This window comes from Oryzias latipes, chromosome 9, assembly GCF_002234675.1.
Source record: "Oryzias latipes chromosome 9, ASM223467v1".
In the NCBI taxonomy this organism is placed as follows: domain Eukaryota; kingdom Metazoa; phylum Chordata; class Actinopteri; order Beloniformes; family Adrianichthyidae; genus Oryzias; species Oryzias latipes.
The window spans coordinates 8,760,740-8,778,567 of record NC_019867.2 but is presented as its reverse complement, the minus strand read 5'-3'; the positions used below and the strand labels follow the sequence as shown (position 1 = coordinate 8,778,567).

At 36.5% G+C, this 17,828-nt stretch overlaps 1 protein-coding gene across 1 annotated transcript in view; it reads left to right on the top strand.

Annotated features, from left to right (window-relative positions):
• ipo11 (importin 11) overlaps positions 1–17,828 on the top strand; it is a 136,005-nt gene that overhangs the window by 54,532 nt on the left and 63,645 nt on the right. Inside the window, exons 16-19 of the mRNA XM_023958341.1 lie at positions 8,778–8,904; positions 14,136–14,169; positions 14,327–14,367; positions 14,500–14,616. Of these exons, the coding sequence (XP_023814109.1) occupies positions 8,778–8,904; positions 14,136–14,169; positions 14,327–14,367; positions 14,500–14,616 (319 nt within the window). The remainder of the gene's footprint in view (positions 1–8,777; positions 8,905–14,135; positions 14,170–14,326; positions 14,368–14,499; positions 14,617–17,828) is intronic.

The following is a 17,828-nucleotide window of genomic DNA, read 5'->3' as shown; positions in this document are numbered from 1 at the left end:
CATTTCTTGCAAGATAAGCAAGTGTAAATAAATAAGTAAACAATAATTGATGGCGAATCCAGACAGATCAATCTGGTTTGATTGTAGGAATAGAAATCGAATAATCAATTAAATCTTACACCCCCAATAAAGACAAAAGAACCTGTGTAAATCATTTTTAGCAAAAAAAAACAACAATACAGAATGTAACTCCTCTGTCAATAAGAAAATATTTGGTAATGTAACCCCCCCCCCCCCCCCCTTGTTATAGATGTTAATGAACGTTTTTAACCCTTTAATGCTGGTTGTAGCAAACCTGCTACAAACCACTTCTGCTTCAAAATTATCTAAATGTAGCATCTACTTAAAAGCAAAAATAGAAGTGATTTTTTTTTTCTACTTTTCTTTTTCATAGCTGGAAATTATTTCAGGCATCATTTTAGTATGAGCAAGAAAATCAAATAATTTAGATCAGAAGCACCCGATATAGCAGAATTTTCTTCCTATTTTGGCACACCGGTAATCTTATGGGGAGAAGACACAGACGCCTATTCTTCTGTCTTTAATACATTTGTTGCTGTTAACAGAATATTCCTAGCTGCTCCACTGTCTGCCTTTTTAGTCCTTTGGGTATTTGCAGTTAAATACAATATGCTTTAAAAAACCTTGATCTTCATCTTTGTTTTACACATTAAGATAAAATGTGTTAAAATAAATATCCTCAGTTATGTGCAAACACGTCTGTTTTAAATGGATTATGGTGTCGTTAAACTTGAGCCTCATATGTAGAGAACTGAAGTTTATCTTGCATCCCAGCTCTCTGTATGATAGTTTCAGTGATGTCTCTATGGGGAAGGGCATCCTTGGTGCTATTGATTTTTAATTTTCCTTTAACCTCTTCATTTTTTTTTGTCATTTTATATCCTATTGTTTTTGATCAATAGATTTTGTCTTATTTAGCAATTTATGACTAACAGTTGGTTTTATTTTCAAGCATCTGTTTCTGCTGTTGTGTTCATAAGACTTTTATATGCTTCTCTTGAAGTATTTCGTAGCAATAGTTCAATGGCAAGAGTACTTGAGTCATTAATTATATTGTGATCTTATGCTAATAAAAATCTTTGCATCAGGTTTTTGTCCAGTTTCAGAGAGAAAAAGAAAAAGATTAGAGTTGCAGGTGGTGGTGGTTGTTGGACTTGTGGGCGTCCTGACCAGGCAGACCTCTACAGCAAGTCTTAAACATTGTAATGGACATGTGAGTTTACGGATAAGGCACAGGAAGGCAGTGCATGACTTCCTCCTAGGATAAAGAGGAGAAGTTGCATTATTGGACTGTGACATGAGGTGAAAAGCAATTCCGTTTACATCCACACGTACTTACTTAGTGTTAGTCGGTTTTCTGCTGTGAGCTCCCAAACCAGCTTCATTTAATGTCTTTTTTTTAACAGGCCAATGTTTTTGTTAATATTCTAGTATTTAATTAAGCAATAAAACTTCTTTTTTTAGTCTTTGTCTCGTCTCACTTCTGACATAACTTTTGAATGCCATCATGCAGACTTTCCGAGATCTAATCTAAATATCCGATATAGCAGATTTACAGGCATAAAGAAAGGTAACACAAGCATTCACACACAAGCAACAGTTCCAACTGAGCCAAAATAATTATGCAGCATAATAAGTTATGCACAATCTGTAGACAGACTTCTAGCAGTCCTGTCGTCAGGCATGTGCACACATGGGGCCACACTTGCCCTTTTTGCCTCATATAACAAAGTGCCCTAGTCCCTTCTGTTATTTTTTATTTATTTTTTAAATTAACATTAATAAATTCATATAAGCGCTACAAGAAACAAAGCAGTCGGTACAAAAATTCCACGTTGTACCCTTTTCTTGAAATCCGGGGATCCTGAACTGCTGCTTCTGTCTTTGCGGCTCCACTCGGACTCAAAGCCGCCAGAGAGAGAGATAAATAATTTTATCTTGTAGGAATTAATAGCAATTGTCTTATATTATGAATGTTGTGCAAGTTACTTGTTATTAAATAGGAGTTATTTCTCTTCTTTACTGTAATAGTCTTAGAATTTTGAAGCATTTTATGACTTCTGAATCATTCTGAAGTTACTTTCTTTGTAAAACCTGCGGGAGTAGAACGTCAAATCTGAAGTTACAAATAAACTGCAGAACATTTTACATTTAGATGAGAGGGGAAATGGTTTAACACCGCTTTCTTAATAATATCGTTTATCAGCTGCAGTCAATTTAGCCCATTAAAAATTCGAATTAAGGTTTTCTGCTTTAAAAAAAGAAAATAAGAGTGCAAACCTGAAACCTGTGTGCCCCAGAAAGACTTAAACAAATGCTACCTGATAATAATTGCACGTTAAAATTGCTACACTTGTTAGATCACAATAATTATACAGACAGATGCTGGCTCTGTTAAAAAACAAGACTAGAGGAATTAATTAGGAACACAAAAATGGAATAAGTGTTTGTGTTAGTGAACCTTATCAGGAAATGTGGCTTAGTAGATTAAAATAAATAAAAGAATCTTTAAGTGACTTAAGTAGAAAGAAAGAATTGTGTGATTTTTTTATTCTAATTTTTTAATGCTACATGCTCTTGCCACATTGAACAATCTTGTGCTGTCACTCAAAACACAACTTACTGACTACATAATGAGTAAAATATTACTCAAAATTTATGAGTAATGCCTTTTACTACTTTAAAGAAAACAAGTATAATGTTACTGTAGTACATTACTTTTGTAATTGGCTACTCTCAACACCGAAAATCAGACAAATATTGATTTCTTATAGTCTGGAACCAAAAACTGGTCAAAATTCAACGTTAGTAAGTTCTCGGCTACTCTGGCCTAAGAACTATTTCCTGCAGTCAGCCTGAAAAGGGGGGCTTGTTTTCTGTGGAGTTTATTATTTTATAATAATGTAGTGAAATTATTCATATATGAGGGCCATTGGTTTGTACATTTCAATAGCTTCTTTTTCACCCAGGAACAAAATGGGTAATCATCTTTTAGCCTTTACGTACAAACTCAGTTTTGGACCTTTGGCACCATAGTTACTAGTCACACTTTGGTATAATGCTAGATACCTTCCGTTTGCATTCATAGCTGGACATTTTTTATTGATTTTTACATACGTCCTGTTTGTTCTTCATTGCTTAGCCTCTAATTGCTTCATGTGATGTAATGAATCATTGTACCTAAATGTTAAAAGCTCAGGGAAAAAAAAGTGCACAAACACAAATGTTCATGGACATGCAGCAGTAACCACATGACTCATTCTCTGACAAAGAAATACCTGTCAATGTTCCCTGGTTTAGTTGCATGTGCTTATTTCAATAGATTAAAAAAAAATCTCCATATCAGGCGGGGAGATGCAGATGTAGTGTTTTGTCATTTCGATGTCGGGATAAAACGGGGTAAAAAAAAAAAAGGAGAAAAAATTACTTTGGCATTTCACACAATGTTTTTGTGACTTGACCTTTTTGTGTTTGAAAAATCACTCTCTTGAATGACTAATGCACTATAATTTTGTTTTCCTTTCTTGCTCCCTGTTTGCCACAAATTAACAGTTGGATTCTATTTTCTCTTTTTTTTGAACTTTTGGAACTATAGAGGAAGCTGATGGCCCCGGGCAGGCCGAGTTGAAAACGTACATGATTTCTGAAGCAGCAACTCTAGTCTGGGAGATGTTTTGTGAAACTGCAGAACAGGACTTTCTTTTGTGGCTGGAGGGGGTGCTGGCAAACTGTCAGATAATGAAGAAGGGGGAAACACTGTTGGGAAGAAGAGATGGAGTCGACTTCACTTTTTGGAGGTCAGGGATGATGCATCTGGGTTGCCAAACTGGGGTGACGGTCCACTTGATAATCTGCCTCAACTAAAAAGGATTAGATGTCTGAGCTCTCAGGAGAAAGTTGACAAAAGTTTGGCTTAGGCTCACATTCAAGAAAAAATGTGTTAGTAAGGGTAAAACTAACCTGACTCACGACGGTCTAATCCCAGCTCACGTTCCCTATTAGTGGGTGAACAATCCAACGCTTGGTGAATTCTGTGCATGTGTCGAATTCTGCGAACACTGTGCATCACCGCACTATTTTTTTTTGGAAAGTTTTATTTATTTATTTTTTTTTTTTTAAGTTCTGCATATGCTGCGTGATTGGAACTATAATAGACACATGAAAAACATTCATCTTTGCTCATTATTGATTTTTCTGCTAGTCCTGTGTTCAAACTTCAAGGGTTTCCGGGGAAAACCTTTTATTACTGTTCTCCGCCCCTCCCTGCACTGCGCCTCTCACCTCTTGCGCTGCCCGCGGCTCTCACTCCCTCTTAGAGGGGCTGTGGTTAACTGCGACACCATCATCAAGTGGCTTTAGATGACTCAGCTCATGCTAATAATGTCATTCTTCATGAACTATTGTAGACATTTTGATGACGTGTCTTTATTTTCCATAAATGTATTCTTTGTCTGCCTGTGGTTTAGTGTGTCAGTATTTGACAGAAATACAGCAGGTAATGCAGGAAAACAGCTGCACTTTTTGAGATCATAAATAGAAAAATCAATCATTTAGAAACATTTTTTTTTTTCCTATGGGGGGCCTGGCAAAGGAGTTATTGAGAAGCACTGCCTTAACCCAACATTCTTACACCACTCTTATGGGAGACTTCAATATTGTTAGACAAGCTCTACTTGAAAGACTGAATGGAGGTATACACAGTTACCTACATTTGCGCAGAAGCCCCACCCAATACAGCGTAAAACAAAATGGGTGCAATTACATCCATTCCATAAAACCCAGGGAGAGTATTCTGTGTTGGCCTACTGGTAGTCTCATACACACCTTCCACTAAAATTCCCTGAAACAGTGCCTAAGAACACGCCATGTCATGTGTGGAATGAACCTCCAGACTTACAGAGGGATCCAACCCCTTTAGTTACAAGCCATAACAATGGCTTTCACTGTCCAACATGACAATAAGACCGAATCCGAATTCTACCCCTTTCCCTATGGCTTCTTCCTACCCCTACTATTTATGGAAAAATAGTGACTTCGAATTTGGGCATTACTCCCAGGCGAAGCGCTCCGGAGCCTCTCCTGGAGTTTCCGCTCCGTAAGTGGTCGCGCAACTCTCAAATTCGCCGATTTTAACCTCAAAAACTGTGGAAAACGTGTCTTGTCAACTGAAAATGTTTATTTAACACGGATCAGTGGAAAATAATATTTACTTAATGTACGTTTTTCTATTTTATCACAATGACAGGTGAGGCTGAGCCTCACTTGCCTCGTCTGACTGCACGTCACTGAACTCATACATGTTTCACATATTTTTCAGAAACCACCACTATCAAATAAGCTGTCTCAAAAGAGTCCCTTAAGCACAATCTGCTACAGAGGCTTTAGAATTTGTGACTAACTTTACTTTGGATAGATGTAAGACACCCTAACATCTGAAGAGAAGCAGGTTTAAAGAGGGTGTAATGATTAATTCAATTCAATTTTATTTGTATAGCCCAAAATCACAACAACAGTCGTCTCGATGGGCTGGATTAGGAAGGACTAGAATATTTTTGCCTTTTTACAAATTTACAGATTCTGTCAGAAAGATTGAAGAAATCAATAATAAATCTAACCTTCTCCCTATTATCAGCCAAAGTTACTAGTAACTTAGTAGCTTATATAGTTAAGAAGATCATGTAATACTTTTACCTTTGTACTTTTTTCTTCCAATAATTTCGTTTGTATCTGATTTTCATTTTATCATCATTCACTGTGGATTATCACTTTTTCATCCACTCCCAGCAGCCAATCAGAATAGAGTACTCAGCCGAACCATGGTATAATCATAGTTATAAGCTCTTGATTCAGCATGAAACCAATAAATCAAAAATATAAGTCATAGCAATAGTCTTCCAGAGGTCAACAGGTCTAATTTGTGAAAGTATGGAAGGGGACTTGTTTTTCCAGGTACACTATTGGAATCCTGATGCTCCTGTTTAGTATGGACAGGGTGCCAGTCTGGGTTGTTTAGATATCTTGCCTTCAAGACCCTTTTACTGGAGGTATTTTTGACATGTTTCACTGGCAGGAGGCCTCAGGGCAAACCCAATTCTAGCTGGATAGGCTTTTATCTTTGATGGCTCAGCATCACCTTGGATGAGGTTTGGAAAATGTCTGAAGGGAGGTAGATTTTTGTATCTCTACTTGGGCTATTGTGACCCAGATAATCTTTAGAAAATATGCTGTTTAGTTTCTTGTTTAAATGTTACTGATGCGGGCAGGCATTATCTATCTTTGGGATTTTACAGATGATACGTCTTGAAGGTGATGTGAAAGTGAACCATTGTAATTAAACTTTAAGATTGATTCTACAAGCCAGCTTACACAGTGCTTTGGCAAACTCATGGAATTTGTTTTGCATAAGGCAGCACAATTCATCATGCACTCATGCTGCACTGCAATATCAGCAACCTCTATCAATCTCATGAAAACTGATATGAGTGCATTTTAGTGAAACAAAACATTTTGTTTTCTTTGTTAGAAATCTTGACTTGAAGATGTTCTTTTTGTTTGAATTAGCAGAACTTGTTTTAGGAGAACAGAGACGGAATGACATGGTTGAGGGATTTGGCAATAGATTTAACATACCGGTAGTACATTGCTAGAAATCATTGAAATGTGATAGCCAACATGATTTAAAATACAATAAATGACACTGCAATAAGAAAAGGTTAGGCTAACTTTGGGAAATCTATCTTGTTTAGCTTTTGTTACATGTGTTTAGTTCAGTTTGGGACATGGTTGTATTTTGAGAACATGTGAGAGTTGATGAGTCATGTTCAACCTTTGACTGGCAGAATGAAACTCTTGTCAGCTCGTCCCTCTAGCTCCTTTTTCATTCTTTATATGTACTTTTTTAGCTGACAACTCTTGATGCTGCAGCTAAAACAGATATTCTGTATTTGACAAGTCCTGAAACATACATTTGTATACCGTACTTAGAGATTATAACCTTAAACCTTTCTATTGCGTTGATAAAAAATATACCACTATACCCTTTTGCAGAACTGTAAGTTACTCATTGTAACGTTACTATTTTTGTTGTTGTAATAGCTTTCAGACAAAAAGATTTTGTATTTAGTCACATTTTTTTTATTACGGAGTAAATATTCATTATTTTAATTTATAAGTATTAGAAATAGTATCAAAGAATGTGGAATATCACAATTACTTTTGGTTTATAACCATGTATTTGGCATATTTTTTAAATCTTAATCCAATCTAGTATTTTTGCTGTTGATCTATGGCTACCAAATAATTCCAGTTCTAATGATGTAAATTACAAAAAAATTAGGTTAACTTTTGCAGAAGTTTCACATTTATTCATATTCAATTTATTTATTTTTGTCACTTTGAGTGTTCTCCACAGGTTTAGCAAAATAACTACAATTTCGGATTAACGTTATTTCTATTATTTATTTTATCCAAATGTGTATTACGGTACTTTAAACAAAAGCTGTTGGAATGTTGGAATTGGCAAAAGCAGCACTGAAACAAAAAACAAAAACAAAAAAAAAAACTTTAGTTTCTTAAAGATTAGAGAGCAAAGAAAAAAGAAAATCAGAAAGTTAGCCGAGTTCATTTCTGGTTGTGTGGCAGCCTATTATCACCTGTGAATGTATTATTTATGTGCATTGTCACTCATTTTGAGTGGGTGTCAGGCAGTTTCCAACATGATTACTGGTGCAGGTGTACATGCTGTCATGTTGGAGCCACATATCACATGTTGCCCCCCTACAAAGGTTGTTAAAGAAACAGCTCTTGCATTTAAAGCCATTTTGTCTTATCGTCTTATAAATAGGAATTTGGCCCAACGTTTGTGATGGTTGTCTTTGAAATTTAAAGGAAAAAATCTGTATTAAAGAGCAAGTGTCCACCCACACGCAGCAAAACACACTTGGTTTTGTCCATGATGTCATATTCCGTCTTAAAGCTTTGACTCATACCCTTGTTGTGTTTTTCCCCAGTTAGTTGACCAAAGTTTGGTTTGTTGACTCTATGGATGTTGGAGAGGCCAACAAGAGCGTTATCTTCCCACACTCTGTATTCTCTCATCACTCTGTTTTCTTATCCCTCCATTCCCTCATTTTTGTCAAGGTGGTCCCTTGACACAGTTTCCTCTTCAGATACTAAAAGGGCAGATGTTTAGGGACACTTGGCCAAAAGAGTTCTTGAAAAACCATCACTAGCTAACATGCATCGCAAGGCAATTTAATTCACATCACTTGCCACTTGGCCCCAGTGGGCCTGTGAATCAACTGGTTTTATACCAAGAGTGTTCTCCGTATTTGCACTCTATTTAGTGCTTTCTTATTCCTTCTGGCTTATTGTGCATGTCTTCTTAAAAAAGTAATAGAAAACCATCATGTTAGTTTCAAACAGTCTCCTACTTGCCAAAATGTCTTTTAATTACTATTTTAATATGAGCTGGTTGTTCATTAGTGGCATTTACTCCTCCCATTTATATAGTCTCAATATTTGTCATGTATCAGATGATCCAGATTTGGAAACCAAAGTAGATACTTCATCATTTGAATGATAGCTTCAGACATTTTTCTATCTTTCTATATTTAATTTGTCGTAATCAGTATAATGGGGAAAAGGTTTACTGGTTTATCCACCAAAATAATGATTCAAAGGTAGTGAAAGGTAGGTGCTTGAAATTTATTTTGAACCAGTCTCCATTTTTTTCTTTCTGTTTTGTCCTCCTTCAGGTACAAGTTGATACGCAGGAGAGTCATCTGGCTGATAGGACAATGGATTTCTGTCAAGTTTAAATCTGTCCTGCGACCTTTACTCTACGAGGTCATTTTGAGTCTCATGCAGGACCCTGACCTGGTGGTAAGAAAGACACCTGTGTGTTTGTACCTGTTTACATGTCATTAATTCTAAAAGATTGCAAATTTGACAAGGTTTTCATTTACGTTTATGCACTTACTAGTAGAGACTGTAAGTGAAAGTCTAAGTATATCAGAAAAGATGATTTTAATACCAGGATGTCATGTTTTCTAATTTGTGTTCTTGCCTCAGAATACATTTCTTTTCACTTAATGTATTTTTTATCTTGTAACTCTTCAATTTACTACAATTTCTTTTAAAGCCATTGAAAAACAGACCACATTGGAAAAGGAAGTTATGTTTTAGATCAGGGCTGGCCAACCCTGGTCCTCTGCCTGTTTTTCCTGTTTTCCCATTCTGCTACTATAGAGAGACATGCATGTCCATAAAAGGACGGTGAATTATATAGGTGGTTTTTCATAACCCCCTTCTTTTCAACTTGATGTCTGCCATAGATGCTTATTAAAATAAATGAATTAGCTGGCAGTGTATGATTATAAACGTGTGTACAGGTGGCCCAGTTTGAAGATATTCATCATTAAGGTCCATATAATTTGTTTTTATTTATAATGATTGAGCCTCTTTAAAGTTGCCCACTAACACAAAATACTGGCTTCTCGATTTACTTTCATTTAGTCTTCTAGTGAGGCTGAACGGATTTGGTGATTTCTCATGTTAAAACGTGGAAATTGCTCTATTCTTCATGAGGGTAATTATGCCTTCTAAATTTCCAATGGCCCTTTCTTTTACATAAGCCTTCTATTAGATCACTGAACAGCTCACCAATCATGATGTGGTCACTGATCAATATTGTGCCTGGACCAGCATAGAACTCTTAGGGCAAATTTAATTATTGATCATAAACTTTTAATGATGCTAATAAAGGGAACTGCAGTTAGCAGTGCGTATTTAGCTGTTTAATGGTCTTTCTGCTTTTGGGAATCACCCAAAGCCATAATTATTCTATTTATCTGATATTTTGGTTTATGTATTTTAATGAGAGGTTCAATGAACTGAAATGGTCGAGGTTTTCCAACTTTAGGCTGCTTCTACTTTGTCATGACAGATGGTTGTTAGGAATAAGAAACACTGGAGGCCACCCATTTTACTTCAATTAACTCTAATATCCATTAGAGCAAAAGCTACCTTTATCTCTACCTAGTTCATTTTGTGTCTTTTTCCTCTTGCCTTTTTTTAAGAATTAGTGTTTAGTGGTTGAGTATGTGATCCTTAATCAAATCTTAAAAAAGTGAATTTAAAGGTGATGATTTGGAAGCATGAAAGTAGCTGATGCATGAACAACTTTTTTCTTCTTAAATGTAATTTAAACCACTAACCCAGATGCCTCTGCAATTACCTTGGATTTTTAATTTTTTTTTTACTGACAGAGATAATGTCTTTGTGGCAAATCACTGGATAAAACAGTTGCTTTCTGAAGTTAAAGTGTGTGAACATAAGCTTGAAAAAAAAATGCCTAGTGGTTCTCTGATGAACCAACCTGGCTCCAGTCACTTTGGTTTTCAAGCATCCCAATATTGACTCAGATCAAGTCGGACCAATCACTGCTTACTGGTGTTGTCTGTTTCCAACACGGTGACGTCTGTATTGTGAAAACATGGCAACTAAATTGACTTCATTTCAATGGAACCAGTTGTCAGCTGTTTTCTATGGGTGACGTCACAATCACTCTAGTCCAGTTCTTATGTACTGTCAATATTTTCACCTTTGTGGTGTGAAGAACATTAGAAAAAGAATGGTTCTTTTGTATTAAAACTAAATTGGTGCTGGTCATCTAAAAAAGGGACCAAGCTTGTGGGCTACAATGAACTGTAGATAACATAATACATGCTAGAATCCAAGGCATTTATTTTCGTTTTAAACTGCCTTTTCATGTTTTTCTTCTCTTTAGGGCCTCTTGTTAAGGCTTCTGCATAGTTGTTCTCATCTTCACTGAAGGCTTAAGGCACTTTGGAAGACATATTCTCTGTGATTCCTTTGCAGAGTTTTTTTTTTTTTACTTTAGAGGGTGGTGTTCACCCTCTAAAATATTGTTGTTACTGTTAGTTACTGTAATTATTTTAAACTGAAGTTTGTCTTTTAATTTGACGGAAAAAAACATCTTCCCGTAAAGCAGCTTTTTTAAAATTATAAATAAAGCTCAAGCTATTTTCAATGCAGTTTATCAGCTTATAGCTAAGATACCCCTGGTTATTTTCAGAGCGTTAAGTCTCTGTTGCCTAGGTTCCATTTCTCCCTCTTGGCACACACTGAATGGAGACTGGTGTTGACAGAAAAGACCTGTGACAGATGAGATACTGTTCATGTCTTCTCAGAGCAGGGTGTCACTTTAGCCTTACAGTGTTGCTGCTGATTTAGCTTTATATCATGAGTTAGGCTGTGGATTTTGAGTCACCCTGCTTTCAGTATTTTTCAGTGCTTGTTCAAATAAGTTTCTTACCATGTTTCCCAGTTGAGTGAGCATACTTTGACAGTTTTTGAAATGTGTTTCCAGAAGATAGAAATGATTTGTAATAGTTTTGCCAACTTTGTCCTAAAAACAGACTTGTGACCGTTTTTTTTTTTTAAATACACTATTTTTTTTTGGATTGAAGTGCAATTCAACAATTAAAATAAAAGAATATAGCATATGTCATGTAAAATATAAAAAAATAACATTTTTTTATTGTTATTGTTTTTTTCAAAATCTTAATTTGCCATAATAAATAGGTAATAATAATAATAATAATAATAATAGTAATGCTGTATTAGAATTCCTGAAAAGTACATTTTTCTTTGTTAATGTTTTGTCAATTTTAGCCTATATTTATTTATTTTACAGGAACATGTTTACCTTAGGATTGTTCCTTGTTCTATGAAGTTCAAGGAGCTAAACAAGCATGTCAGTTTTGTGTTTTTACTGTTCGTTTTAGCTTTTAAAGCTCGATTCAGTTTTTCCAGTGTTGAATCTTCTTTTTTTTTTATTTCCTAAAGCTGACTGTGGTTGTGTTTTTCTTTAAATTTTAAATGATCTTCGAATACTTTTTTCCGAGGCAGGGAAATGTCTTAATCCACTACTTCAATTGGTCAGTTGCTGGCATGAATGATGTCTTATTTCCCCAGTAATCTCAATTTAATAGACAGTTCTCTTCATCACTTCTGCATTCGGTTTGAACCTGCTTATATTTCAATCTGAACATTTTGAGAAAGACTGTTCTCATAAAGTAAATATTTTGGCTGAGGGATAATGCATGCATGTGCATAAGGAGGACTGCCTCATTTAGCAGTCTATTATCTTAAATTATTGGTTTGAGTTGCCAGTAAACTCGTGGCTTTCATCACTATATTCTTTCACTGAGCCTTAATATTTGTTAATGTTTTAAAATGTTGTTTTAAGTTTCTGCATGTTTCATTTAGCAGTTTATGTATTTGCATAAACATAAACTTATTTAGTTTAGTAGTTTTTTATTTTATTTTTTCTATCCATTTTTATGATTGAAAAATATTTTTTGCGGCACATTGACTGTTAAATGTTTGAAAGGGGAAAATCCAGTAGGGTAGAAGAAAGACTCCCAAATATTCAACTCGTTACTGCTATAAAGCCCAGAAGATTTATTCAAAAATACCATTAATGTTGTTGGGAGGCCTGAGATTAGCCGGTGAGTCCACCTACTGCAGATTATCAATTCATCAAGACTGGGGGAAAGCAAACCACAGCTGCTCTGACCTGCTGACAGTTGCAAAAAGAGTGATGACATGTGGCTGGTGAAAGCATCAAGCAACCAATGACCCTAGGAGACATCAGGCATGGTGGTGTGTTCAGTTGCATCAAGGTGATATGTGTTCAAAACATGTCGATGTAAAAAGACAAAAGCTTGCCCTGCTTCAGCCCAAGTCACACAGCCACTGCATACATTTTGATCATTTTCCATGGAGGAAATTTCGGTCTGTCTTGACACATGCGTGATGTGCATAGTTCATAACTGTTGTGTTCATCATTCGTCAAAGCGCGCAGATGTCCATTTGGGCCAACACATCTTTACCTGAATTTGGTTTGAAGCTGTCTAAAGTTTTTGATAGTTTTTTCTGTAGTTTATACTCAATTATTACGTAAAATGTTTGGAATTGTACGTGATTTTGTGAGATACATGCAAATTTATTCTAACAGACTTTTTACGCATGTACCACCAATGTGTAACTTTTATATTGCGCATAGGGCCCACACATCAGGTTAAAATTACGTAACTGACGCATGAATTTTGGGCCAGATTTGGCTTTCGCGTTGATTTACATCTTCTTTGCGTAGTGTTTTCGAGAGACATCTGGGAAAATCTCACGTGAAAGACCACAGCTTTTCTAACCTCTTCTGGTTTATCACAGTATCACTGCAAGTGAGGAAAAAAGACTTCCTTTTTACAAACTGAAGGCTAAAGAATGGCTGAAGGTTAAATTTATTCATCTTCCTTGGATTTTGAAAGTTACTCGATGCAACCTCAGAAAATACATGGGGTGTCAAAGCACATTAACAGTAGCAATCCATTCTCTAGTGTTCAAAAGACCTGACTTTAGCAGTCATAACTTTGATTAATTGTATTGCTGAGTGACATTATCAAGTTTGCAAACCTATCAGGGAAATCTAAATTCAGCTTTCTTAACAGCTGTTATTCTTTTTCATGCATTGGGTTGTAAATTTGTGTGCCTTTTTGCCTTTTTTTGACCATCTAAATGCTGGTCTCTATTTTATTTTATTCTATTTTTACTAATCTTATTTTATTGCTATTTATATTCTTTGATTGTTATTATTGCTTGCTTCTTGGCACTGTCATGCTAGTGAGAAACAACATCTCATCTCACCTGTGTGTATTTCTCTACAAATACTGTGTGTGGAATGACAATAAACCAAATGTTGAATCTTGGAAAAATATGGTATAAAGCACACATTTTCCTTCAGTTTAACCTTATTATACATGTCATTAAATCCCTTATTATCAAGGTTTACAGTGCTATGTTCTTGCGTGTGTTGAGTGAGACATGTCTGCATTCCCGGGTACAGATCTTACAATGTTTTGTTAAGTTTTTTATCATCCACATTTTTTTAAGACCCTAGAAGCCTAAACCACGAACTTGTCTTTTACTGTCTTTAAATCTTTGGCACTGTTTTAATGTGACTGGAATCATTATTTTGGATTTCGTCATAAACTGTTTTTTTTATATTTATTTTCTTTGCTCCTTCATAGGTGCGGATTGAGACTGCTACAACCCTCAAGCTTAATATCCTTCCAGTATTTGCTCATTTTCAGATGAGACTCTGATTTGAGTTTTCTACAGGACTCACTGCATCATAGCCAGAACAAAGAAAGAAAATTGTGTCTGAAGGAGAATGGTTTCTACATTCACAAAACAATACAATCCTTAACCCTTTGTTCACCTGTTGATGACTTTGAGTTCCGAACAGAACAGTTTCTCCCAGTGAGTACCAATTTCAAAGAGAGTAAAAAAAAAAAAGACACGGATAAAGCTTTTGAGTTGATCATGTGGTCCTTTTTTTCTTTACCAATGCCTTCCTTGTGTTTTTCTATTTCGTATTTTTTTTTTTTTTAGTATCTGGAGTCCATCTTCGGGCTCCTGTTTCATTTGCTGCAGCAGGTGACAGAGTGTGACACTAAAATGCAGGTGCTCCACGTCATTTCCTGCGTCATCGAGAGAGTAAACATCCAGGTGAGATCTCACATGTAAGAAAAAGAAGGGAAAAAAAAGCTACACTGCCCTATGCTATACTGTACATTTATTATTCACTTTCAGATATTGAGTTTTTGAAGGAGTTCTTGAAATAGACAAAGTCTGTTGTTATGAAGAATTGCTGGTCAAAATATTAAAAATATTACATCAAACACCCAAAACATTTTTGTTATGCATGAAGAAAATAATCATTTTTTGCTGCCTGCAGAGCACAAAGGTAAAGCAACTATCTTATCACACTGTTAGCTTGATATGAATGATTCCTCAGTGACATTTTCTGTGTAATTAAGCCAAATTCTGAGTAAATCCCAAGGCTTCAGGCACCGTTTGTTCTGATGTCGGTTCTCATTTACCATGAAGTCACACAGTCTTTCCTCAGCAGTGCTCTTGTGGCCATATGGAATACATTTTTTTCTTGGGCACCCATTAAGACATTTTAATCTTTTTAACTGGCAGGCCTGAGAAAAATTGACCTCCCCCTCAACCACCCTGCTGGGTTTTTTCAGATCCATTTTAGGAACTCTTATTTAAATGACTCGTTGACGTAAATTTGTCACAGAAAAGGCTTTTAGAAATGTCTTTCATCCTGATGAGCTGACAGTCAGTTGCTTGTGCCGGCTAAACTTCTAGAAGGAGAATTTCTGTTAATATTTTTACCAGCAGGGATTCTGAACCAACGAGGTGTAAGGCGCTGAAAAAAACCTGGCATCTCAAGTGGAAATGAATGAATTGACTTGTATTAAGTTTGACATCCCCCCCCCCCCCCCCCCCCCCCCCCCCCCCCCTGCTGTCCATCTTTCAAACATCCATCTGGTCTTTTCTTTCTGTTTCCCTCCTCTGAGCTAGACGTTCTCTTCATATTTACTCTTCTTTTTGTCTGCTGTAGGTAAAGGTGGAAGTGAGTAAAAACAAGAATAAAAAACATTGGTAGAAGTCAACAAAAAGGCTCCAAATCCTTTTGGAAAACTAGACCTTTTATGTCAACAGATGCAAATGCCCCCTTTACATCATATTAGTTGTCCAAAAAAAACCTTGAGATGGAAAAAAAAGTGTTGGAGTTGATTTGATATTGAGACTAAAGATGGAGAGGTGGGTTTAGCATGTTCTGAGCAAAAATGTCAGTTTCACATCGTTGGCGGAGATTGAGCTGCCAGGCAAACGGGCAGAAAGGAAGGGCAAATTCTAGATTAAGGGATGATGTGACAGCAGACATACATGGAATGACTGAAGATGATATATGAGGGCAGGAGGAGATGGAAACATGATCGTCTGAGGTGACCTCTAACGGAGACAGGCTGGAGAAGAGCATACTAACCATGTCATGATGTACCTTTGAGGGGAAGATTTAGTAACCGTGTTATGGCTTTAATAAATTACTGTTCATGCTTTCAGTTGGCACACTGTGGTCATTTAGCACCTAAAAGCCTGACACAAGCTCTGTTGGATGTGTTTGGAAGAGTTGACCTTAGACTTCAAAAAGCAAAGGGAATTGGCATTAAGGGTCGTCTCACACAGCCACTAGGTACATTTTGCGCATTTTTCACAAATGAAATGTTTGTCTTTCGTGATACATGCCTGATATACGTAATTCATGAGTGTTTCTTGCGTTCGTCATTCGTCGATGTGCGCAGATGTCCGTTAAATGTCCTCTGATAAAAATGTTTGTGGATGTGGTGTTTTTAACATGTTCTTGTGGCATTTTTCTTATGATGGACATATATCAGACAAATGAGCTCAAACTTCAAATCAAATTTCAATCAGGAGCAGTTGAAAACTGATTTATTTGTGATGTAGAAAATATGCTGCTCGGGCCATAAGCTCGCAGCTCCGCTTAAACAGAGAGCTCTCGGCAACGAAGAAGGGTAGGGGGGACGGGGTTGCTCCGTCCCAACAGTCCCGCCTTTAACTGAGAGGCCAATTTCTGAACTACTGTCGCTCTGCAGAAACTATGTCCTAGAAAATGATGCATACTTTTTGATTAAGGCTAAAAAAAGCATTATCATCAGTTAAAAGACCATTGGGTACACGTGTAAAGTAGATTAGAAGATGATCGGAGTGGCACTTCAAAGGGTTAAAGGGTACATAATGGTGCCAAAGGTGCCAGTGGCATAGTTATTGGTAGTGTAGGAGCTTTTGGATGACCACTTGTTCATTAAGTCTTTTTTTTTTTTGAGCATTTAGATTTCATTGTTCTAGCTTATATTTTTCAGAGAAAGTTCACTGAGAGCAAAGTCTAACACAGACACCCTGTTCACACTCCAGCTCAAGTATAACAAGTGGGTCAAGGGTTTTTCTCAAGGGACACCACAGTGGGGTTAATGAGGGGTGGCACAAGTACTGCTTGGCATTTATGTCACCGAGGTTTGATTTGGACAATTTAGAGACTTGAACCGCTGACCCTTTTATCCCACGCCAATAAACATCAGGCTGCCAGTGCTGTACAGCTTGAAATCATTGTGATAAACGAAAAGCAGCACAAAATAACATAAAAATCAAGCCATAACAATTTTCTGCCGATTTCCATTTTTTATCACTAGTTTTCATTGGCTTTATTTTTTATGGATACTGAGGCATTTTTAGCTGCTTAGTAGATAAGAACCAAAGATGTCTTTGTTTTGCAGCTATACTTTATGGTAGCGGTATAACTGTTCTTTTCAAAATGAGGTCTGGAATATTAATATTTAATGTGTTTCTATATTTCCAATATTTTTTAGCACTGATTATGCAGTCAAAGATGCACATTATTGCGGCTCCATACCAGCACAGGTCCTGACTTGAAGAGAGGCCAGATTGCTTCTCTTTTGTTTAGCACTAAGGATGCAACATTTCTGTTTTCTAAGCATTATTCAAATGTTGTTTACAACACCTGCAGGTTGGTCAGTGCAACCCTTCCAGCGGTTTCTGTGTCTCCAGAGCATTTTGGCATGGAGAGTGTTCGTTGGAACAATGATGTTCACAACAGAATCTTACAGCTGTCTGACCTTTCTGAACCAGATTTCTGCCCTCTCCTTTGTACACATTTGTCTTTGCTTTTTTAGTCTTATAAATGTTGTGTCACTCAACAGCATTAGTTAAAACTACTCTTTAATTACTGCAGTGTTGTTTTTTGTGCACATCAAGGGTGAAGCTTGCCGTGCCTTATTTATGTCTCGCATTTTGTTGATGCCCTCGTCTTGACCATTTTCCTTAAT